The 24,763-nt window shown below is 40.0% G+C and overlaps 1 protein-coding gene across 10 annotated transcripts in view; it reads right to left on the bottom strand.

The window, feature by feature from the left end:
• MAP4 (microtubule associated protein 4) overlaps positions 1–24,763 on the bottom strand; it is a 150,889-nt gene that overhangs the window by 43,188 nt on the left and 82,938 nt on the right. For all 10 annotated transcript variants that reach the window (XM_070359056.1, XM_070359058.1, XM_070359059.1 and 7 more), the window contains exons 4-5: positions 3,310–3,432; positions 758–871 (exon numbers count right to left, since the gene is read on the bottom strand). In XM_070359056.1, coding sequence (XP_070215157.1) covers positions 758–871; positions 3,310–3,432 — 237 coding nt within the window. The remainder of the gene's footprint in view (positions 1–757; positions 872–3,309; positions 3,433–24,763) is intronic.

Here is a 24,763-nt window from a genome sequence, read left to right as displayed (position 1 = left end):
CCCGCATTACAGGTGGATTCTTTACCATCTGAGCCACCAGGGAAGCCCAAATTACTTGCTTTTTTCTTTGATAAATCTTTTTATTAAACTCAACTGAACACCAAAGATGAGTAGAAGTAAAGCTTTGCCTGCCCTACAGTTCCTTGGCCACATTCATGTTAAGCTATATAAAACCAGGAATGAGGATACTACTAATTGAGAACTAAGATCTGTTTAACGTTTTACTATGTACCAGATACTACGTGGTGTACTTTTACATAATTTTATTTAATCATCACCACATCTTTAAGGTTAGAACTAATGGTGGCTCCATTTTATAAAGAAATCAAACTTTAGGGAGGATATAACTTTCTTAAAAAGTCCACGAACTAATAAAATGTGGAGACAGAAGCTGGCCCTACGATACAGAGTTCAAGATTCTCCCATAAGAGGAGGTAAGCAGCCTCTGAGCAGCTCAACTGTGAATTTTTATGACTAAAACTCTGTCCCTGGAATTTTCCTGGCAAGAATACTGGAGTGGGTTGCCATTTCTTTCTCCAGTGGATCTTCCTGACCCAGGGATTGGACCTGGATCTCCCGCACTGCAGGCAGATTCTTTACTTACTGAACCATCAGGAAAGCCCAATTTAGAAACAGCCTTGTGACAGACAGAGTCCCTAAACATGACTTTCCCTAGTGGTTCACTTCAAATGTGATGAATGAAAGGCCACATTAATTGCTTGGAATTCAGAAATAAATCCAGTTAGAGAAGTCATACCATAAGTGTCTTTCAGGGGATCATTTTGTTCTACAAATGCTGAAGTATTGGTTGTTCCACTGGGGAAAAAGAGCGAATCTTCTAGGCCGTCATCATGGTGCATCTTAAAGGGATCTGGAATAAAGAAGGAATTTAAAACTCATTTCCAGAACACAACTAGAAAGATTAGCATTTATTATTGAATGAATATTCAATATTATTGAATATTGTGTGTTGTCAACAGTGTGCTAAATAAGATAATACGTGACTGAACATGCCAGGGAATCAAATATTCACTAATTCACTTCCACAGTTAAAATTACAAAATCTCATATTCTCTAATATTTGATTATCTAAATCAGTCAGGCAACAAACACACAAAACTGAAAGTACAAATCATGCTTGAGTCTATACTAGGAGGTGAGAGTACAAATATAACTAAACTTTCAATATGTATTTACAGAGCAGACATTCATTCTAGGTTATTAAAAAAAAAAGTAAAAAGGACATTTTCACCTCCTGTGAACATCATGAAGAAAACTGCATTTCAAAAGCTGTCTGAATGAGACAAGGTGAACAGCTGGCATCTGAAGAGAATGAACTCTATACTCAGGAGCTGGCATGAGTGAAGGCACTGAAAACATTAGGTAAACTCTACCTTCTTACAAAAAAAGAGCAAAGCCACTCAGGCCAAGCAAGAATTCTGCTCTCTAAGGAGGCCATCTCAAAATGCAACATACATCTGAGCTACCCCAGAAAGCCAGGGGTAAAAGATTGCTAGGACCTAAGACATGCATTTCTATTCTCAGTGAATGCTAATTCTGTACTTCCACTGTCAGAGGCGGCTGCACTGAAGTCTAGGCCTTAAATTAGCAACAAAAATAACTGTTGCATGGTTCGCGTATTAGGAGAGGAAGACTGCCAAATCACATGTAAAAATCAAAGATTTCTATGAAATTCTGTCATTTATTCATCACTATTTTGTCGTTCAGTTGCTCAGTCACGTCCCACTCTTTGTGACCCCATGAACTGCAGCACACCAGGCCGCCCTGTCCTTCACTATTTCTCAGACTTGCTCAAACTCATGTCCATTGAGTTGGGGATGTCATCCAATCATCTCATCCCCTGTGGCCCCCTTCTCCTCTTGCTCTCAACCTTTCTGGGCATCAGGGTCTTCTCCAGTGACTCGGCTCTTTGCATCAGGTGGCCAATATATTTTACTGGGTGTGTATGATATGCAGACCCTGAACACTCTAAAAATCCTAAGATGTATAAAAATAAGAGTTGAAAACATTTAGCAGATGGATATACTTTAGTTCATATTTAAGCTGAGAACTAAAGATGGGGGGGAGATGAAGAGCCTTCTTTTTCTACATTCCCTCCCCTTAGTGATCTCATCCAATCTCACAGTTCACAGGTAAATATACAGAGACACAAAGTTAGTTAGTGGTAGCTTAGGGCTAGGATGGATAGGAGGTAGGCAGTGAGATCTAAGGAGTACTGAGTTTCTTTAGGAGGTATATAAATATACTAACATCCACCTAATTGTATACTTTGAATGGGTGAATTGTATGGTATGTGAATTATATCTCAATAAGGCTTCTTTTAAAATTACACATATCCAGGGTAACCAATGACTGGAGAGTGGTACAGAACATCAAGTACTAGATGATCTGGAACCAGTTATGAGCACCTTACTTCCCTGGTGGCTCGGACGGTAAAGCATCTGCCTACAATGTGGGAGACCGGGGTTCGATCTCTGGGTCAGGAAGATCTCCTGGAGAAGGAAATGGCAACCCACTCCATCATTCTCGCCTGGAAAATCCCATGGACAGAGGAGCCTCTTAGGCTGCAATCCATGGGGTCGCAAAGAGTCAGACATGACTGAGTGACTTCACTTCACTTCACGAGCACCTCATAAGTTAGATAACAAAACAGAAACCATATAGTATAAGTAGAAACAAATACCGTGAGCTCTCAACTTGACTGCTCTGACGTGGAGGTATCAATGCCACTGCTTTGAGGTCCTTATGCAGCCCACCCCTCCTGCCACTTCTAGCTCTAGGCAACAACAGATATGTTTTTTTTTCTCTATATAAATTAGTTTTAATTTTATAGAAACTGGGTATAAGTTTTCATTTCTCTTTTGTCAAATGAGGACAATATATATTTGTCAGAGTTAGGTAATAAATGTAGAGAGAATGTATATTGAGGCTCTAGCACTGTGCCTGGGACAAACAGGCATTCCACAAATGGTGTCCTTATTACTATAATTCTCTACAGAAGAATTAAAGTTCTAGGGTACAACTGATCATTTAGTCCTCAATGAAGATGAATTTCAGTTAATTTAGTCAAAACAGGTTTTGAAGGGGAGAGAACAAAGGGGCACTTGCCTCAGAGGAAGGGATAAATAGAGAGGAGAAAGGTCAACTAAATGTCCAGAGGAAACCATTATACCCGGGTTGTGCTTTACGAGCAATATTTAGGCTGAAATGTTTTATCTGAGTGGTGGCTGGAGGCTTTTCATATTTAAGTTATTATATTCAGCAGTCACAAGCAAGTCTTGTACTTACCAGTCTGGATAGGATTTACCATGTGCTCAGGTTCAAAGCAAAAGTTTGTATTTTCTGGCCAGTTCTGGCTGTTCTGATATCCCTGGTAGGCCATCTTCTCTTCAAGGAATTCAGATGGAAACCCTTCAAACAGAAACAGGAAACCAAAGTTATAAGGTACCACTGTTGACATTTGATTGTTTCTATTTCTGTCTTTTGTAAATAAAACTACTATGAACATTCAAGTACAGGTTTTCATGTAGACATACGTAAGATTTTATAGAATTATTTAGCTTAGTTCTCAAATAACAAAAACACAAATGTAATAGCATGGCCCCATTCTGAATTATTAAGGAGAAATCAACCAGAAGATGATAAAGAGAAAACAAGATTTTTCTGATGCCCTGAGGTTGATGATAGGACTCCATTTGTAACTGACTCAACAGATTGTAAGCAACAGCCTCAAAACTTGGCTCTTTGGCTGTCTTCGAGAATAGTTTTTCTTTCCCCCACTTTTCTATTAGTAAATATTCTAGTAAATCTGCAAAGGTTAAACCACAGGAGGGACAGAAGGAGGGATAAAGGGAGGGAGACAGAGTAAACAAGCAAGCAAAGGGTTGGGTATTAGTATAGATTAAGCGCTAGACTCTGCTCTACTGAAAGCTAACCATGCAAACACAGGACAGCCTTTTTATTTCTCCCCGTCTCAGTAATGACCTCTAAGGATACTTGTCATTTTATCAATAATTTTACACTACACAGGAAAGTATTAGCATTTCAATCTTTGAATTATGGCCTACTTAGAGAAGGTACACTCACCATCTCTTATTTCAAAGTTAATAAAGTCAATCTGCTTAGGGTTTTAACACAACAAATGCTTCCCACAGAATAAGAATCAAAGTGTTGGGTGCTAACTAATACTGTTCCTCATCCACTGAAATGAACTCCTGCCAGGCTTATTTCCCTTGACTCCAACAGGAAAGCGGGTTAGTCCCCTCAAGCCCGTGCTTCTTGCCCCTGCGCCTTTGCTCACGTGATCTACCTGTCTGAAATGTTCCCTCTTGTACCAATATCCCAAGGCCAGGACCCAGGTCAGAGCTTCCACAGAGCCTCTCTTCAGATTTTAATGCTCATTTTCCTTTACTAAGCTCTTTCAACATTTGTTGTTGTTCCTAGCAAACAATTTAGCCCTTAACCACGTATTTTTTTTATTAGCTTTTATTTAAAAAAAAAAAATAAAAACAACTTAAACCTAGATAGCATATTAAAAAGCAGAGACATTACTTTGCCAACAAAGCTCCGTCTAGTCAAGGCTATGGTTTTTCCTGTGGTCATGTATGGATGTGAGAGTTGGACTGTGAAGAAGGCTGAGCGCCAAAGAATTGATGCTTTTGAACTGTGGTGTTGGAGAAGACTCTTGAGAATCCCTTGGACTGCAAGGAGATCCAACCAGTCCATCCTAAAGGAGATCAGTCCTGGGTGTTCACTGGAAGGACTGACGTTGAAGCTGAAACTCCAGTATTTTGGCCACCTCATGCGAAGAGTTGACTCATTGGAAAGGACTCTGATGCTGGGAAGGGTTGGGGGCAGGAGGAGAAGGGGATGACAGAGGATGAGATGGCTGAATGGCATCACCGACTCCATGGACATGAGTCTGAGTGACCTCCGGGAGTTGGTGATGGACAGGGAGGCCTGGCGTGCTGCGATTCATGGAGTCGCAAAGAGTCAGACACGACTGAGCGACTCAACTGAACTGAAACCTTTTAAGTATTCTATGTTCATCATGTAAAAATCCATTATTTAACATGTGTTAATCTTATTTCCCCAAATCATTAATATGTGTTCTTTAAAAAGTAAAAAGTATGCTTTTATCACTTTATTTCTTCATAATGTTTAGCTCAGTGCATGGCACAGAATTGTGCTCAAAAAACAAGATGCTATCAAAATTACCACAAGGGTCATTATTCTAGACTGGATGATTTAACAAATTCATATATATCAACCTTCTTGGAAAACGATTTATATTTAATATGAAAAGCACAAGAAACCCAAGAAGCATTTAAGCGACAGTCTATCATTTCTAAAATAAACTTTAAAAGGCTATGATTCTGCTTAAATTTCTTACCCTTTGAGAAATAAAGCAGTTGTTAATCAGTGAAGTGGGGACATTTTGCTCACATATTCTGTAGAAGAATAAACACCTCTGGTAATCTCCCCTCTGTGCTGGTGACGCAGCCCAGCCTGGAAGCAATGTTCAGAATAGCCTCTGGCCAACAGTGTTATTAATGAGCATTTTTGACACAGGCTCTCTCCCACATTTTCATTCAGTGTTACTGACCTAGATTTCCTTTTTATAACTCCGAAGTATAAGCAGGAAAACTCCCTTGCAGGAACAACAGCCTTCAGAATAACTGTGTGTGTGTGTGTGTGTGTGTGTGTGTGTGTGTGTGTTTTTAAAGCATAATTGCAATCTACTTAGTCTATTTCAGACAAAGAATGAAATATTAAATTTAAAATAAAAAGTAATTTACTTAATACAATGGAAAAAACCCTAGATACTTTGGTTCTCCTATAAACGTAGAATGGGGGAAAAAAAGGCCAGTTTCTATTTCTATGAAATTGGAAGCATTTTACAGAAAAGGCAAATGGCTAGATATTTAAAGTGTCAATTAATCTAGTAATATCTGTATCTCTATATATCAAAGCCAGAATAACTGTATCAGATAAGAGCCATTCAAAGTGCAACACGGACCAATAGATCTTAATTAAAAAAAGTTCATTGATATGGTTTCAGATTCCACAATGCAAGTAACCTTTAAGAAACGACCACTTCTCCAATTATGATGTCAAATCAAAGAAAAATATCTAGTTACCTGAGGAAAAAACTATCAAAATACCCTTTATCTTAACTTACATATATATATGTGAAATGGATTTCCTTCTTATAGTTCAACTCAAACAACATATTGTGACATACTGAATTGTAGCTGTCTTTTATTAAACCAGACAGTTCACCAGAAATTTAGATACACCACCAGCCTTCTTACTCAACATTTTTTTTTTTTTTTAAGTATACTCATTAAAAATGTTAACCTTGGGCAGGGTACCTTGGGCAGGTAACATATTAATGTTAATATATCATATATTTTAATATAAATTATAATTAATATAAATAAGTCATATTTATTGTTGCTGTTTTAAAAAAATGTTTCTAAAGTCTTCATTTTAATATCTAATTTATAAATATTGATAGATAAAACCCATTATATAAAAAAAAGTTCTTTGGGTCCTTAATAATTTTGTAAATAGCTTTACTGAGGTACACCAAACATACAATAAGCTCCACATATTTAAAGTGTATAATTTGATAAACCTTGACTATGTATGCCATCACCACAAGAGAACATCCTCAAAAGTTTCCCAATTTTTAAACGTGAAAACTGGTCTTGTTGCCAAAAAGCTTGAGAGCTGATGCCTTAAGAGTATTTAGACATATTCTCCCTCTGGAGAATTCTGCTATTTATCTGGAGAGTCAAGTAAAAAAGATACAGAAGCCAAAAAGAGCATGGACTGGGGCAGAAGACTAAGGTACTAATCTAGCTCGATCCAAAGAGTTAACTCATTTAATTCCTTCAAACTTCAATATTTTCACCTGTACCATCAAAGCATTGTACCAATACCTGGTATCTAAGCTCCCTTCCCTTACAAAAGTCTGTTAGTCTACACCCTACGCTTCTATGTACTACACTGTAGGCTCATATTTACTATCATCCTTCTAGCCCCCTCCCCCAACACCCCTCCTCTTCTCTCCCGAGTCAAGAAGTCCAAGACTAAGTTCAGGCTTCACCACATTTTTGTGATAGAAATTTAACCATCTGAGGAATGGGAATACATATAATAAACTATCTCATTATCTCATTAAGCACTAAACTCTATGATGATGTTTAAAGTACATGGAAAATTAAGAAAATTAATGCTGGCAAGAGGGTTTCATAGATAAGATGGGGGAAATCTAGGAATATATATTTTCAATGGCTGTTGACACTTTAAGTAACACATATGAGAATGTCTTAGATTATTATCACAAAGATAAAACAAAATTGGCTAGGGAAATAATGTGTATATTCATACATATATTGATTATAGAATGATAAAGCAATTGTGGCAAAATGTTACTGATTGGTGAACCTGGAAAAACATATGAAAGTTCTTTGTTTTATTTGTTCTATTCTTTCATTGTATATCTGTAATTATTTCAAAATAAAAACTGAAGTACTTCTAGTTCTATTTTCTAAAAATAGAAACAAGTGACAGAAGAAAACTCTTCTCAGATTTTCCACCAATTCCACTTTTTTATAATAAAATAGCTTTAAATGCTCATATCCAACTATATTAGGATGTCCTTCTACTCTGCACTAAACAGGCAAAGACTTCATTAACCTTCCTGATTTGAATGATATATGGCCACCCCTAAATTGTTGGAGATGTTTTTAAAAGACTTCTAGAGTTCTAATACTATTTGAAAACACCAAAGCACTGAAGGTCTCAAGAAGAAAGAGAGATTGACTTTGAGTTAACAGATTCTTTTTGGTTTGCCAGCATGCTTGTCTTAGAAATTTACTAACAAAAAAACAGAAACAAAAAACACAGTATGCTCATTTTGCTTCAATCTGTGCCCCTCCCAGAACGGGCACAGGTGAAGGCTGCCACCATAAGGCCACAATACACCCTAAGTTAGCAACAGTTGAGCTATAAACACTACAGTGTTTTCAGCTGTTCCTTTTACTTGCCATGACACTCGATTTACTACCATCCTGAATGTACACCATTCCTATAAAAATGTTTCTACACGAGATCCTTTTTCATTCTCTAAAAGGTTGTTTCTGTACTCTCCTCGCCAGCATCCTCCATCTCATACAAACTCTTACTTTATAGAAAACAGTATTCTTCCACTGACCTTGCCTCTATTCCAAACTTATCTACACGAGTCCATCATTACTTCTTTCCTTCCTATTTGTGAGAGAGGTATGATCCTCCACCTTCACTTTTTTTTTTAATTTGGAAAAAAAAAAAAAAAAAAACCTGTCAAACTAGAGAATATAAGAAATGCACATCATTCTCCTTTCCAAGGACAGCATTCGTTCAAGTACCCCATTCATCGTCTTTCCCTGTATCATCTACTGCTCCAACCTCCTAGACTTGGTCTCTTATCTCTTCTCTCCTCCTGTTATAAGCACAATAAATCTCTACCATCTTTAAAACACAAGCAAAATTCAAACTGTATTAAAGAATATTTCCTATAGAATTATGGATTAAAAGGAATTTAGATTCTACTTTGAACAAGCCAACAGTAAAAAACAAATGAGAAAATTTGGGAAATATTGGTGAACTGAATACTAACTGGACATCTGACATTACGAAATGGGGTGTGAATGCGTGTGTGTTGAGCTTTAAGCCAACTTTTTCACTCTCCTCTTTCACTTTCATCAAGAGGCTCTTTAGTTCTTCTTCACTTTCTGCTGTAAGGGTGGTGTCACCTGCATATTTGAAATTATTGATATTTCTCTCAGCAATCTTGATTCCAGCTTGTGCTTCTTCCAGCCCAGCGTTTCTCATGATGTACTCTGCATATAAGTTAAATAAGCAGGGTGACAATAGACAGCCTTGACGTACTCCTTTCCCAATCTGGAACCAGTCTGTTCTGTTTAAAACTCAACATTCAAAAAACTAAGATCATGGCATCTGGTCCCATGACTTCATGGCAAATAGATGGGGAAGCAATGAAAACACTGACAGACTTTATTTTGGGAGGCTCCAAAATCACTGCAGATGGTGACTGCAGCCATGAAATTAAAAGACGCTTGCTCCTTGGAAGAAAAGTTATGACCAACTAGAGAGCATATGAAAAAGCAGAGACATTACTTTGCCAACAAAGGTCCGTCTAGTCAAAGCTATGGCTTTTCCAGTAGTCATATATGGATGTGAAAGTTGGGCCATAAAGAAGGCTGAGCACTGAAGAATTGATGCTTTTGAACTGTGGTGTTGGAGAAGACTCTTGACAGTCCCTTGGACAACAAGGAGATCCAACCAGTCCATCCTAAAGGAAATCAGTGCTGAACAGTCATTGGAAGGACTGATGCTGAAACTGAAACTCCAATACCTTGGCCAACCTGATGCAAACAGCTAACTCATTTGAAAAGATGCTGATGCTGGAAAAGATTGAAGGTGGTAGGAAAAGGGGATAACAGAGGATGAGATGGTTGGATGGCATCAGCAACTCAATGGACATGAGTTTGAGTAAACTCCGGGAGTTGGCGATGGACAGGGAGGCCTGGCATGCTGCAGTCCATGTGGTCACAAAGAGTTGGACACAACTGAGTGACTGAACTGACTGATTGTGTGTGTGTGAATGGATAAGTATGTTTTTAAAAAGAATCATATATTTTTTAAGCAAATCCAAGACATCATATTATCCTATCCACATATTAATCTTTATGTCTGGAATTTGCTTCAAAAAAATATCTAGGGTTAAGTGGAGGGAGTTAAGTACAGGACAGATGAAATCAGATTGCCCATCTGTTTGAAAAGTTGAGCAACCAACTAGAGTCTCTGCCTCTAGTCTGACGTTCGTCTTCCTAGCATAAAACATATAAAACTCTTCAGTGTTTTTCCAAAACTCACAGATTACTGAAATTAGTCACACAAGATTCTACACAAGCCAGCCTTAAATAATGTTTCAGCATCATTCCCAGCTAACCACACTATTCCTTACCCACATCCTACTGTTTCACATGACCTGCTCTATCCATCTGTAACACTTTACTTTGCTCCCCACTGCTGTCTGCCTGCTCCAGGCTTACTCATCCTCTCAGGTTCACTCCTCTAGGAAATAGATGCATGTACCACTCCACAGGGACTTCTTTCCTCAGTGTTCGTGTGGAAGACTGTGCACACACACAGACATGTGATACATGATATTGCTCAATGGTTCGATGGCTCTATGATGGGCCACCTGAGAGCAAGGACTGCATCTTTCTATTTGGTATTCCCAGACACAAATGCTGTGTCTGACACCTAGATAGTGCCCAATAAACGGCTGTTGAAAGAAGAAATGACTGCAATTTGGAGGGGGAAGAATTAATCTGGACATTGTGGTTGTTCAGTCACTAAGTCGTGTTCAACTCCTTGCAACCCGATGGACTGCAGCGCACCAGGCTTCCCTGACCTTCACTACCTCCTGGAGTTTGTTCAGATTCATGTCCATTGAGTCAGTGATACTATCTAACCATCTCTTCTTCTGCTGCCCCTTCTCCTTTTGCCTTCAATCTCTGTCAGCTTTTCGCATCAGGTGGCCAAAGTACTGGAGCTTCAGCTTCGGCATCGGTCCTTCTAATTCAGGGTTGATTTCCTTTAGGATTGACTGGTTTGATCCCCTCGAAGTCCAAGGGACTCTCAAGAGTCTTCTCCAGCATCAATTCTTTGGCTCTGTCTCCTTTATGGACATACAAAATACTGATAATTCTGGTGGGCTTTTCTTAAAGATACAACCTGAAAATTAAAGATTCTACTTTTCACAACACCTTTGTTCTATTTAATTTCATTCACATTTTTTTTTTGCTGAATATTAAAATATAATCAGTATACAATTTACTTTTTCTAAACGTTCAGGGGTATTAAACAATACAAATCTATGTTAAACTAAATCAGCCTATCCAAAGACTTAGTCCTGGTTAGGACTACTTAAGGGTAAAAAAAAGTACAATTAATAATTGTGTCAGGGCAACAGACATCATAAACCATGACTGTCGTTCATCTGTGACCAGATGGGCAGCTACCCTAAGTGAAAGTGAAAGTGAAAGTCACTCAGTCACGTCCAACTCTTTTTAACCCCATGGCCTATACAGTCCCTGGAATTCTGGAGTGGGTAGCCATTCCCCTCTCCAGGGAATCTTCCCAACCGAGGGATTGAACCCAGGTCTCCCACACTGCAGGCAGATTCTTTACCAGCTGAGCCACAAGAATAGGGAGAAAGAAAAATTAGGTTCTTTCTTCAGACACAAGTAAGAATTCAAATATCTCCTCAAAATATCAATAACTCATAATAAGCCCCATTTATATTTTCATGTTCTGATGAACAGTTTTATATAAATAGAAGTATTTAAATTATTTTGGTTTAAAGCCAGAAAACACTTTATGAGTAGCCATAATCAAAATTCAACTGCAGTAGAAATCCCATGTGAACGTTAAATTGCATTCAGGTCCACAGTCCATATTTCACGACTTCTGTTCATTCTGCCGATTTATTCCAGGATAAATTGACATTTGGATAATTGACATTCCAGATCTAAACTGAGAATGAAAACCCACTGTCCCAAGTAGGGCAAATTACTCATGGATATTTAACATTCTCATTACAGAATATGATTTGGAACACTACCACACACACGAAGCACAAAGGAATTAACGTCCAAACCATTTACTCTCTTCCTGTTCCCTCAGATTCTGACGGACTTCTTCACATTCTGAGAAGAAGTGTGTCAGCAGTGTGGGGTGGTGGAAGGGTTTGGCTTCCCATGATTTCTGTTCCCCCTCTTCCTCCTGACATGGAGGTGACAGGTAGTGAGATCTTCCCCCTGAGGCAGCAAAGAGAGGCTCCAAGCTAGTTGCAGAGTCAGGTTTCCATCTCTTCTTTCTCTCCACACACAACCAGAGGCACATTTCTTTCCAACTCTCCCTAACTACCATACAGCAAGGGAGGTAAGCCCAAATAACCTGCCAGAAATCCTCCAAAACCCAACAGGCCTCTGCTTCTTCGTCACTAATGCTGATAAAAGGGTTATCACCGCAGGCACTTGATTTGGTTGCTTCCTCTCTGCTCTGAAACAAATGGAATGAAAACTTAAGTCGTTTGTGCCCTCTGGTCCCAACTGTGGCCCAGTCTTCTAAACAAGGGGGGTGTTAACAGTGCAAACACACCAAATCTTCAGAAGGATCCACTGGTGCCCAAGGAGGGTGATTTTCCGTAGACCAAATGAAGGTATCCTTTAACACAACCAAGGCAGGAGGAGAAGGGGATGATTTCATATGTATCAATTTCAGTTGGTTGGACCAGGTCAAATCGTGGTTTTTCTTTAACTAAGTTGAATGAATCAAACATAACAAAGATACCAACAATTTGATGCTACCTTGGGCTGTACTCATTTATTCATTCAACATCTATTTAAGCATCTACAGTATGTGCCAGGCTCCAAGGTGTTTTCTTTCGTTCTTGCTCTTCGGGTGAGTGAGACACTGAGCGGTACTCACTTCCACAAGTTTCAGTGGCACCAAACAGGTGACCTTTCTTTACTTCTGCTGTCACCCCAGTCAAGTCCTACTGAGTTTCATGGAGAGTTTTGTTGGTACCCCTCAGTCTGTGGCATCTCAGAAACTTTCCCACCCTCCAGTAGACTTCAAGAGGTCTGAATCTCAGCCTGGGGTGGGCCCTCTTTCAAATGTACCCTTTTCTTATTTCGCCTGCCTCAGTTCCCATATCTGCTATTCGTTTATTCCTCAGGGTTCTCTTTATCCTTTAGTGGGTAATATGTTATTATTAGTTTTTATGTGTGTCTGCTCAATCACGTCTGACTCTTTGTGACCCCATGAACTGTAGCCTGCCAGGCTCCTCTGTCCATGGAATTATCCAGGCAAGAAGACTGGAGCGGGTTGCCATTTCCTTCTCCAGGGGATCTTCCTGGACCAGGGATGGAACTCTTGTCTCCTTCATTGGCAGGTGGGTTCTTTACCACTGAGCCACCAGGGAAGCCCAGTATTACTTAGTTATTGTTTATATTAACTTTCTCTTGTTCAAATTACTGTTTCTATTTGCTGACTGGACCTTAACACAAAACTGGTACCAAAAGTAGGGTGACTCTGTAAGACAGACTTACAAACATGGGATGTTGACTGGTTCGTCAGGCCTTTGGGTTTCAGTGCAATGCTAACAAGCACCTTACCAATGGGAAACAGGATACTATTAATCCACGGCACACGTGGCAACACAGTTAGTGGAGCTGTCAAATGTGGATTGTGCTGAAGTGTAAACGAAAGCAAGCACCTGGGGAGCCCAGGCAACTACTGCACTTGAATGTTAGGTGAGGGCGATGACTGCAGTAACTGTAGTACGGACAGAGCCTACTGAATATGCTGAGTGCTCAAAGAAAGAAAAGGACCAACTCAGGTCTCTCAAGCGCTGAGAGTTAGCTTGAAAATCAGAGTTTATATCACAGCCCCAGAGAATCTCTTATTTCCTGTAGCCACAGGTCCGTAACTGAAATGTATAATCATGAGGCCCCAGGTCACTGTGGGCCTCGTGAACGAAGGAGCTTGTCCTTAGGAGCCTGAAGATACTGACTAAATCCCTGAGAAAATGTCACCTGGGGCAGATGCTCTGGAAGAGGATGCTCATTCTCCTTGTGGCCTACCACAGCCACTCTCTCACCCTGGGCCCATAACCAGGGTCAAATCTCAGCACGCTCCAGGGCAGTGTTGGGGACTACACTGCATGGGCAAAATTTGCTCAGCCATCTATTTTTTGTAACAGCCCACAACCTAAAACTTTAGACTAGTTTTAGGTTCACAGCAAAACTGAATAGAAAGTATATAGACTTCCCAAATATTCCTGTATCACCACCAGAAGGCTCCCCTCACATCCAAATACTCACCATCTAGGTACATTTGTTATAATCAATGAACCTATACTGACACATTATCACCCAAACCTCATTTTTCAATGGTTTAAAAAATTAAAACAGGAAAGAAAATTCTGAGAAGTTCACATTTCAGTGACCAATTAATAAACGGGCACAGACACACTCATTTGTTTACATACTATCTAGTACTCTTGCCTGGAAAATCCCATGGACTGAGGAGCCCGGTGGGCTGCAGTCCATGGGGTCGCTAGGAGTCGGACACGACTGAGCGACTTCACTTTCACTTTTCACTTTCATGCATTGGAGTAGGAAATGGCAACCCACTCCAGTGTTCTTGCTTGGAGAATCCCAGGGACGGGGGAGCCTGGTGGGCTGCCGTCTATGGGGTCGCACAGAGTCGGACACGACTGAAGTGACTTAGTAGTAGTAGTAGTAGGGCTACTTTGGTGCTACAGCAGCAGAGCTGAGTTATCTGCTGTCAGAGACCATATGGCCTGCAAAGCCTTATATCTGGTCCTTTATAGATAAATGCCAAGCCAGGTCTAGGATAACAGATATACCTTATGAATCCTGAAGGAAACAGCCTGCACAGCAAAAAAAAAAAAAAAAAGACTCTGATAATAATATATTGGCAGAAACTTGGGGACTGGGTGTAGAAATAGTTTCTAAGGACATTTGACCAAGGAGGGTAGAATATAATTCTATATTTGGTCTTTGTTAACTTATGCAGCTAGAAGTGGCTCTAAAAGCTTGCTCCGTTAGGGAAGAAAAAACTCCAATCTGGTTTATACATGAATCTGCACAGACAGACACAGCACTCAAGCCCCACTTACAGGTAACCCTGAAGGACAATGGTGAGAGAAAATCCTCCAAGTGGGTGGACCTTTGAGCAGAGCATCTGGCTATCACTGTCCATGGAGTGAGACATGGTTTATACTGATTATACTACTGTACCCCACATCACTAATCATTTAAAGGGTATCCACTGTAAAGAGAAAAAAGTCAAAGCGTTAGTTGCTCAATTGTGTCAGACTCTTTGTGACCCCATGGACTGTAGCCCACCAGGCTTATCTGTCCATGCAATTCTCCAGGCAAGAAAACTGGAGTGGGTAGCCATACCCTTCTCCAGGGGAACTTCCCGATGCAGGGATGGAATCTGGCACTCTGCATTGCAGGTGGATTCTTTACCATCTGAGTCACCAGGAAAGCCCATTTATTGTAAAGGAAGGCCTTAATAACCAGGCTGACAAAATGACTACAGACATCAGCCAGCCTCTTGCCTCAGGCACCAGAGTGCTTCCTCAATGGATCCACGAAAAAGTGACCATTGTTGAAGGGAGAGAAGCTATGTATGGGATCAACAACACGGGCTTCCCCTAAATCAAGTTGACCGGACTAAAGTTATTGCCAAGTGTGTCCAACTTGTCAACAGCACAGACTCAAACTCAGCCTCCCATAGGGTACCATTCCCAGGGAGACTCAGTTGATTACACCACACTTGAACATCATGGGGAGACTGTGGGAGCAATTAAGGAGAGGCAGAAATTTGTTTTCAGTGGACTAGACATGTATTCTGGATATAGATTTGCCTTCTCTTCCTACCTTGCTTCTGCCAGTGCTCATGAAATGCCTGATCCAGCATCGTAACATTTCATACAGCACTGCTTCCAATCAACAGTCATTTCACAGCAAAGTGGGAGGAAAAAAAAAAAAGGCTCAAGCCCAGAGTATTAACTGGCATTATCACAGCGCATCACCCAGGATGGCTGGCCCAATTAAAAGATGGAATAATCACTTACTCAGTTGTAGTTTCAACTGGGAAACAACACCCTAAAAGAAGGGGGGTAATGCTTTGAATCAGAGAACCTTATAGAGTGCTGTCTCCACAACAGCCATAATATGTGGATTTGAGAATCAAGGGGAAAACACTATTGTGTCCAATAACTGACTCATCGAATTTTCACTTCAAGTCCTGACAGATTAGAGTTCTGCTAATTTGAAGGTCTTAGTCCCCAAGGAGGAAATATACCTACCATCATACACAACAGTTTAATTGAACTAGAAAATGAGACTCCTACATGGCCATTTGGGACTCCTTACTCCAGTGAACCAATGGGCAGGAAAAAGGGCTACTGTACTTGCTGGGAGGATTGAGCCTCATTATCAGGGGTAAATTGGGTTGCTGCAATGCAATAAAAACAAGGAAGATCAGGTATGGAACCCAGTGGAGTCTGTGAGGCACCTCTTAATACTTCCATGTCAATAATAAAGGTCCATGGAAAACTAGGACAATTTATCAAAAAAAGGCCATACTACTGAAGAAATGACAACTTGAAATTCTAGATCATTTCACCAAGAAAAGAATTTCTACCGGCTGAGGTTCTGGCTGAGGGCAAGGGAACCATAAAATGGGTAGCTGAACAAAGAACTCAGAGATACAATTCTGGTCTTGTGACTAATTACAAAAATAAGAACTGTGATGGCTTTGTATATTTTCTCTTTGTTATATTCTGTTTGTATATTCCAATAATTTCCTTTTCTTCTTCTTTCCATCATTATGATTTGTCAAAGGTTATCTTTACAATCAGCCTCTTGACAAAAGAATATTACCCACTGCCACTGGGATTTGAGGATTGCATGCATAGCATGACTATAGGTTCTGAGCATCTCACTTGGGGAAAGGATGCACGTCCAGCATATGAGAGATAGCTATATCTTGTTAAACACAAACTTAAAAGTTGTTGTGTTGGTATATGAAAGCTCAAATATACGTAGACAAGTACACGTGAGTACTAAGTAGTCAAACGGGTAGATTGTGCCAGGTGTCAATGTATTCCCTCTCAGTTCACTCAGTCTCCATTCACTGCCCTGCTTGTGAATGGAGCCGGACCCTGTAAATGTTTCTCCTTTGCCAGTTGGCATGATGTTAAAGTTAGTAGAGAGTGATGAGGAAGAGGCTTCTCCTGCTTCCAGTGTGCTTCTCCATCTCCTCGCTCCTGTGATGCTCTGCTGGTGTGCAGAACATCCAGTGGCACTCATCCGAACGTGTTTTAACGGGCATGCTCGTGAGCATCTTCTCAGGCAAGTTCTGCCAGTGCCCCAAGCTGACTTCCACAGATTCAGCAGCACATCCACATACAGCTTCCTGTTTGCCAACCTTGGTCTACATTTCCTCAGCAAACACCCAGTGAAGACATCCAAGAAAAGAAACTGGCTTTGGAGCAGGAGGGCATTCTTCCAAATTTTTCTTTACTATATACTCTGCTTCAGTCTAGGGTAGTTAACTGCTCCCCTATAACTGCCATTTCCGTATCCTTTAGAATAGCAGCTGCCAACTTTCTGGCACCAGGTTTTGTGGGAGACAATGTTTCCACAGACCGGGGGTGGGGTGGAGGGTTCAGAATGATTCAAGTGAATTACATTTATTGTGCACTTTATTTCTATTATTATTACATTGTGACATGTATTAATTATATAACTCACCATAACTTGTCACTCACTGATACGATTTTGATGTGAGTCTGCAAGCAACTGATTTACTATGGGCTCTGTGCAAATTTCTCTGCTAATGACAATCTGTATTTGCAGGGGCTCTCCAGTGTGAGCATCACCGCCTCAGCTCCACCTCAGCTCATCAGGCATTAGAGTCTCAGAAGGAGACATGTGCAGTTCACAGTAGGGTTTGCGCTCCTGTGAGAATCTAATGCTGCTGCTCACCTGACCGGAGGTGGAGCTGAGGTAGGAACGCAGGCAAGGGGGTGCGGCTGAGATACAGAGGAAGCTCCGCTAGCTCCTCTGCTGCTCCTCTTCTGCTACAGCCCGGTTCCTAACAGATACGAGTCCCTGGCCTGGGGTAGGTGGGGCATCTGCTTTCAAGTTCTCTTTACCCCGAAGTAATTAATTCCCCATTCCAACTACTGTGCGGTTTCTGACTCTTGACTAGAGATTGATACAGATACTGAGAATTAAACCCCTGAGAGGGCGAAGAGTGAAAAGTTCTCATCACAAAGGAAAAAAAATTTCTGTAACTAAGGGTGGTGACAGATACTAACCGAGTCTTTTGTGGTCATCATTTCACAACCTACACAAATTCCAACTCATTATGTTGTACACCTGAAACGAACAGTGTCTTATGTCAATTATACCTCAATTTAAAAAAAAATCCATAAGATGGTTTAAATCCACATTACAAAGAAAAATGGGGAGAAGAATAAGCAACGTTTATCCCAAAGAACACGAATTACAAGGCACATGCTAATCTCTAGTCAAAGGGCTGCCGTGTGCACGAGAGCATTCTGCACCTCTGCTGCTCAGCACCAACACCTATGACAGCTGCAACAGCAGATTAGCTCTTTATCAGAAAAACCAACAATCAAATATACTCTTATTAATCAGAAAGCGTAACTCTTCAATGAAGATCACTAAGAAGTCTAATGTTAATACTTTAATTTATAATCTACACAGCTTTGCATCTTCTCAGCTCATTTCAAATAGCTGTAATCTCCACTGGAGGATCAACTGTCCCAGATTTTGGCAGTGACAAAGTCCTAAATTAATTTCCTCACAAGAAACAAAACAAAGGCTCTTCCTTTAGTTTGCCTGGAGTCTTTTCAAAGTTTCACCTTCAGTTTTGTCCTCTGGAAACACAGAATCTCCAAAGACAAAGGACACCGAATGTGCTCTGCTGCTGCTGCTAAGTCGCTTCAGTCGTGTCCGCCTCTGTGCGACCCCATAGACGGCAGCCACCAGGCTCCCCCATCCCTGGGATTCTCCAGGCAAGAACACTGGAGTGGAGTGGGTTGCCATTTCCTTCTCCAATGCATGACAGTGAAAAGTGGAAGTGAAGTTGCTCAGTCGTATCCGACTCCCAGCGACCCCATGGACTGCCGCCTACCAGGCTCCTCCATCCATGGGATTTTCCAGGCAAGAGTACTGGAGTGGGGTGCCATTGCCTTCTCCGGAATGTGCTCTAGTTACATCCAATAAAAAATACACACATTTAGATAGGAAAGGGGGCTGATGACCTAACAGAGAATGATTTATCGGCAGCACTATTTACTAGGTTGCACTTGTAAGAACTATGTGGATGTTAATCATTATTACATTTATTAAACCTCTAATTAATCATTTTACATTTATTAACCCCTCAAACAGGTTCAGTTCAGTTCAGTCACTCAGTCGTGTCCGACTCTTTGCGACCCCATGAATTGCAGCACGCCAGGCCTCCCTGTCCATCACCAACTCCCGGAGTTCACAGGTTACCAAGCACTGAAAGTATTTTCTGTCCCCTAATACAAACAATTCTTTTATTACTAGTTCTCCTGTTATACAGGAAGAACTTTGGGCTTGAAAAGGGCAAACAATGCCTAGGAGACCAAAGTTAGCAGGTGGTAGATCTAGGCCTGCTCTTTACACAGCTTTCTCAAATGTAAACAAACCACTAAAGGGACTTATTTCCTGAAAGACATGTACCAATAACCTGTCAAAAATCACTGCAATTACATCTGACCCTGCTCTTAACACTGCCTATGTGAATCCTGAAACAAACAGAAAGAACCACCTACTCAGAGAAAAATGCTGGTGAAAAAAAAAAAAGAAGGAAACATAATCAAAACTTTATGAAACTTCACCATATACAAAAATTTAAGCCAGGTAATCTGTTTAAACACAAAATAGCAAGGTGGCCCACTCCTCTTCAACATTAAACAGCTATTATGGTCTAGAAGTTTATAATTTTCTCAATAGCACAGGAAGTTCATAGCACAAGTCTTTATTCCCTGCCACATCTCTTAAATGCTACAGAAATGTAACAAGGGATCTATGGGCCAAAGTCTTGATATGCTTTAGAATGACGCAGAAATCCCCTCCTCCACTGCCAGAGGGGTTCTGCGTCACTCCTCCCCCAGAGCTCACCTCTCTGCTCCAGTGTGAGCCCATTAGAGCCTCCTCCCAGCCTCTACCCTTTCATCTTAGCAGATATAACACTGTCAATTTAAAACAGACTCCTTCTGTAGAACCACATTTCTTTCCTTCATCTTTAAAAATAAAAACAAACCCACATTCAACAAGACTGCTCATTCAATAGCTACTGCGCACCTACTCTATGCCAGACACTGGTCTAGGTGCGGGGCCCCAGCAGCGACCAAAGCAAAAGCCCTGTCCCTCTTGTAACATTTATCTTCTAATGAGGAAGGCCAGACAATAAACAAGGTAACTAAATTGTACAAATGATAAAGCAATGGGTGCCATGGATAAAACTAAAGCAAAGTAGGAGAGAACAATGGAAGGGGTACAATGTCGAGTGAGATAGAGAAGACCTCTCTGAGAAGGTAGAGAGTGAACTACAAGTATACCTGAGGGAAAAGCATCCCAGATAGAAAAATCAACGAGTGCTCAGACCCCAAGGCAGGGGCCCACCTGGCTTGTCCAGGAACTCTGGTAAGAACAGCAGTGAAGCAAAGCTAAAGGGAAGAATAAGGAAATGTGGTCATAAGGCCTTATGGTATCTGAGTAAGGACTTTGGCTTTTACTCTGAGATAGGAAACTACTGGTGGAGAAGGCAATGGCACCCCACTCCAGTACTCTTGCCTGGAAAGTCCCATGGATGGAGGAGCCTGGTAGGCATGCAGTCCATGGGGTCGCGAAGAGTCGGACACGACTGAGCGACTTCACTTTCACTTTCCTTTCAGGAAACTACTGGAGGATTCTGAGCAAAAGAATAACATGATCTATGTACAGGGCCACTCTGGGTGTTTTTGAGAATATACTATAGGGAGCCAATGAATGTAAGGAGGGAGACTCATCTGGGAGGTTACAGCAGTCAAAGTGAGAGGTGGTAGCTCAAACCAGGGAGAGCAAAGGAGGGGAGGTGAGAAGCGGTCGGTCAGGTTGCAGATCTATTTTTCTGACAAAACAGAAATGGGATGCAAGACAAAGAGAGGATAGGGGAAGTCAAACATTTAGCCTGAGCAACTACAAGAATATTCTATTTCTATTTAATGAGCTGGAGAAGGTTTTGTTTTCTTTTTGTTTTGGGGAGTGGGACAGAAGTTCAGTTTAGGACCCCTCAAATCTGACATGTCAACTCTACATCTAAATGGAGATTTCAAGCTCTAATTTCAAATTTTCTTAGTTCTCATCCAACCTCCTCATGGAATTTAACCAGTATTACATTTGTTCTCACAAGATGTTCCTTAAAACTCTGGTTAGCATTTAAATAATGTGTATAAAGTTGGGCATTTCTCTGCGCAATGGGAAAAATTAGTACAAACTCACAAGATGGCTAATACATAAAACAACACTTCAATTCTGATGAGGTCTGTAAGTACATGATGGTTACTTTGAAAAAAAAAATTTTTTTTTAAGTGAGCTAGTATTATTTATTTATTTATTTTTACCATTCTTAAATGTGCAGCTCACTAGCATTGAGTACATTCAAACTAATACACAAACATCACTGCCATCCATCTCCAGAACTCTGTACACATTGAAAAACAACTCCCCATTCCCTGCCTCCTCTCAATTCCTGTCAACCATCATCTTACTTTCTATCTCTATGAACTTGATTACTTATATACAGTACCTCATATAAGCAGAATCATATAAGTGGCATCAGTGTTTACTCTTTTGTGACTGGCTTTTTTCACTTAGCATAACGTCATCAAGGCTCATCCAGGTTGGAGCACATGTTGGAATTTCCTTCCTTTTTAAGGCTGAAGAATACTCTATTGTATATCCTCTTGCGGTTCAGCTGGTAAAGAATCCACCTGCAATGTGGGAGACCTGGGTTGGGTCCCTGAGTTGGGAAGATCCCCTGGAGAAGGGAAAGGCTACTCACTCCAGTTTTCTGGCCTAGAGAATTCCAAGGACTGTATAGTCCACGGGGTTGCAAAGAACCGGACATGACTGAGCGAGTTTCACTTTCACCACTCTATTATACATTATGTATATATCACTTGAGCTGTATCCACCTTTTGGCTATTAAGAATAATGCTGCTATAAACATGGGTGTACAAAGTTCTTGCTTTTATCTGGGTATATATCCAGATGTGGGACTGTTGGTTCATACAGTAATTCTATTTTTAATATTTTGAGGGCCTACCATACTATAACAGTTCCACCATTTTGCATTCTTACAGCAATGCACAGGGTTCCAATTTTTCCACATCCTCATTAATACTTGTTATTTTCCGTTTGTTTGTCTTAAAACAATAGCCTAGATCCTAACAAGTATAAAGCAGTATGTCACTGTACTTTTGATTTGCATTTTCCTAATGATTGGTGATGATAGGCATCTTTTCATGAGCTTACTGGCATATAAGCCAATATATGGAGAAGTGTCTACTCAAGTCCCTTGCTCTTTTTTATTAAGTTTTGTTTTCACGTGGTTGAATTTAGGAGTGTTTTATATATTCTGGATAATTAACTCCTTGTCAGATGTATGTTTTTGCACATATTTTTTCCCACTCCATGAACTGCCTTTTTATTCTACTGATAGAGTCTTTTGATGCACAAAAAGTTTTTTTTGGTAGAGTCAAATTTATCTATTTTTATTTTTGTTACTTTTACTTTTTACTTTTGTACTTCTGGTGTCACATCCAACAAATCGTTGCCATATCTAATGCCATGAAGCTTTTGCCCTATGTCTTCTTCCAAGAGTCTTATAGTGTTAGCCCTTATATTTAGGTCTTTGAATCATTTTGAGGTAATTTTTGTATATGATATAATGTAGGGATCCAACTTCATTCTTTTGCATGTGACCTCCAGTTTTCCTAACACCAAGACTATCTTTTCCCCATTGGATGGTCTTGGCACCTTTTTCTAAAATCATTTGACCGTATATACAAAGGTTTATTTCTGGGCCCTCTATTCTATTCTTTATATGTCTGTTTTTATGCCAAGAGCACCACTGTTTTAATTACTGCAGCATTATAGTAAATTTGGAAGACTGAGAGCTCTAACTTTATTCTTTTTCAAGACTGTGTAGGTTATTCTGGATTCTTTGAGATTCCATGAGAGTTTAAGATAGATTTTTCAACTTCTACAAAAAAAAGTAGTTGATATTTTAAGGGAAAAAAATTCTTTGAAAAAACTTTTTTCCTTTCTATTATGATTTTTTTATAAGATACTGAATGTAGTTCCCTGTGCTATAGAGTAGGACCTTGCTTCTTGTCCATTCTATGCATAATAGTTTGCATCTGGTAATCCCAACTCCTAACTCAGCGCCTCCCCCACCTCCTTGGCAAGCACGCGCCTGTTCTCTGTCTGCGAGACTCTTTGTTTCACTGCAAGTTCACTTGTGTCATATTCTAGACCTCACAGATACGTGGTGTCATATGGCGTATGTCTTTCTCTTTCTGACTTACTTCACGCAGTGTGATAATCTCTAGTTGCATGCACACTGCTGCAAATGGCATCATTTCATTCTTTTTATGGCTAAGTAGAATTCCATCATATGTATGTGCCCCGTCTTCTGTATCCATTCATCTGTTGCTTGGCATTTAGGTTGTTTCCATGTCTTGGCTATTGCAAATAGAGCTGCTATGAATACAGGGTGTATATACCTTTTAAATTATTTTTTTCCAGATACATGCCCAGAAGTTGGACTGATGGATCCTATGGCAACTCTATTTTTAGTTTTCTGAGGAACCTCCATACTGTTTTCCACCGCAGCTGTACCAACTTCCATTCCTACCAACAGTGTAGGAAGGCTCCCTTTTCCCCACACCCTCTCCAGCATTTGTTATTTGCTGACTTTTCAGTGATGGCCATTCTGACAATGTGAGGTGGTACCTCACTGTAGAATAGTTTTGATCTGTGATAATTAGCGATGATGAGCATCTTGAAATAGCACTTTGAATCTTCCTACCAGTGACTGATATTTCACTACTGTTGCTGTAAGCTCATAGTTGGAGTATTCATGAGTATACATCCTCTTATCCACACCCCATATTTTTTCACAACAAATTAATTTTGAACAATGTAATGTAAAAAGTATATAAAATTATTATTATTTGAATTTCTCCTTAAAGCATTAGGATGGGAGTTATAAAATATACGAAGCAAAAACTAACAAAATTGAGAAATAGACAAATCAACAATGATTGTTCAGAGACTTCAGTATACCACTTTTAATAATGAATAGAATAACTAGGAAGAATATCAGTAAGAAACAGAAGACCTGAACAATATTACAAATCAAGCAAACCTACCAGACATTTATAGAACACTCCACTCAACAACAGAACAACATACATTCTTCTCAAGTACACATGGAACATTCTCTAGGACAGACCATATGTTATGCAATAAGACAAGTCTGAATATATTTAAAAGGACTGAAATAATGCAAAGTATGTTCTCCAATCACAACAGAATGAAATTAGGAAATGGCAACAATAAGTTAATTTGTGAAATTCACAAATATGTGGAAATTAATAACACACTCCTAAACTACCAATGGGTCAAAGAAATCACAAAGGATATTAGGAAATACTTTTGAGATAAATGAAAATGAAATCATAACATTTATGAAAACCAGAACTTATAAGATGCAGCTAAAGTACTGCTCAGAGGGAAGTTTATAGCTGTAAATACCTTTATTAAGAGGGAAGGAAAAAAATCATGTCAGTAACATAACCTTTTATCTTTACTTAAAGAACGTAGGAAGAAAAGAGCAAACTAAACCTAAAGCAAGCAGAAGAAAAGAAATAATACAGATGAGTGTGGAAATAAATGAAATAGAAAAGAGAAAAATAGAGAAAACCAAGGTGACTCATTGAAAA

This window comes from Bos mutus, chromosome 22 (genome assembly GCF_027580195.1).
Source record: "Bos mutus isolate GX-2022 chromosome 22, NWIPB_WYAK_1.1, whole genome shotgun sequence".
Taxonomy (NCBI): Eukaryota; Metazoa; Chordata; class Mammalia; order Artiodactyla; family Bovidae; genus Bos; species Bos mutus.
Note: the sequence above shows the minus strand (reverse complement) of the source record. Positions and strands in the feature narration are given on the sequence as shown.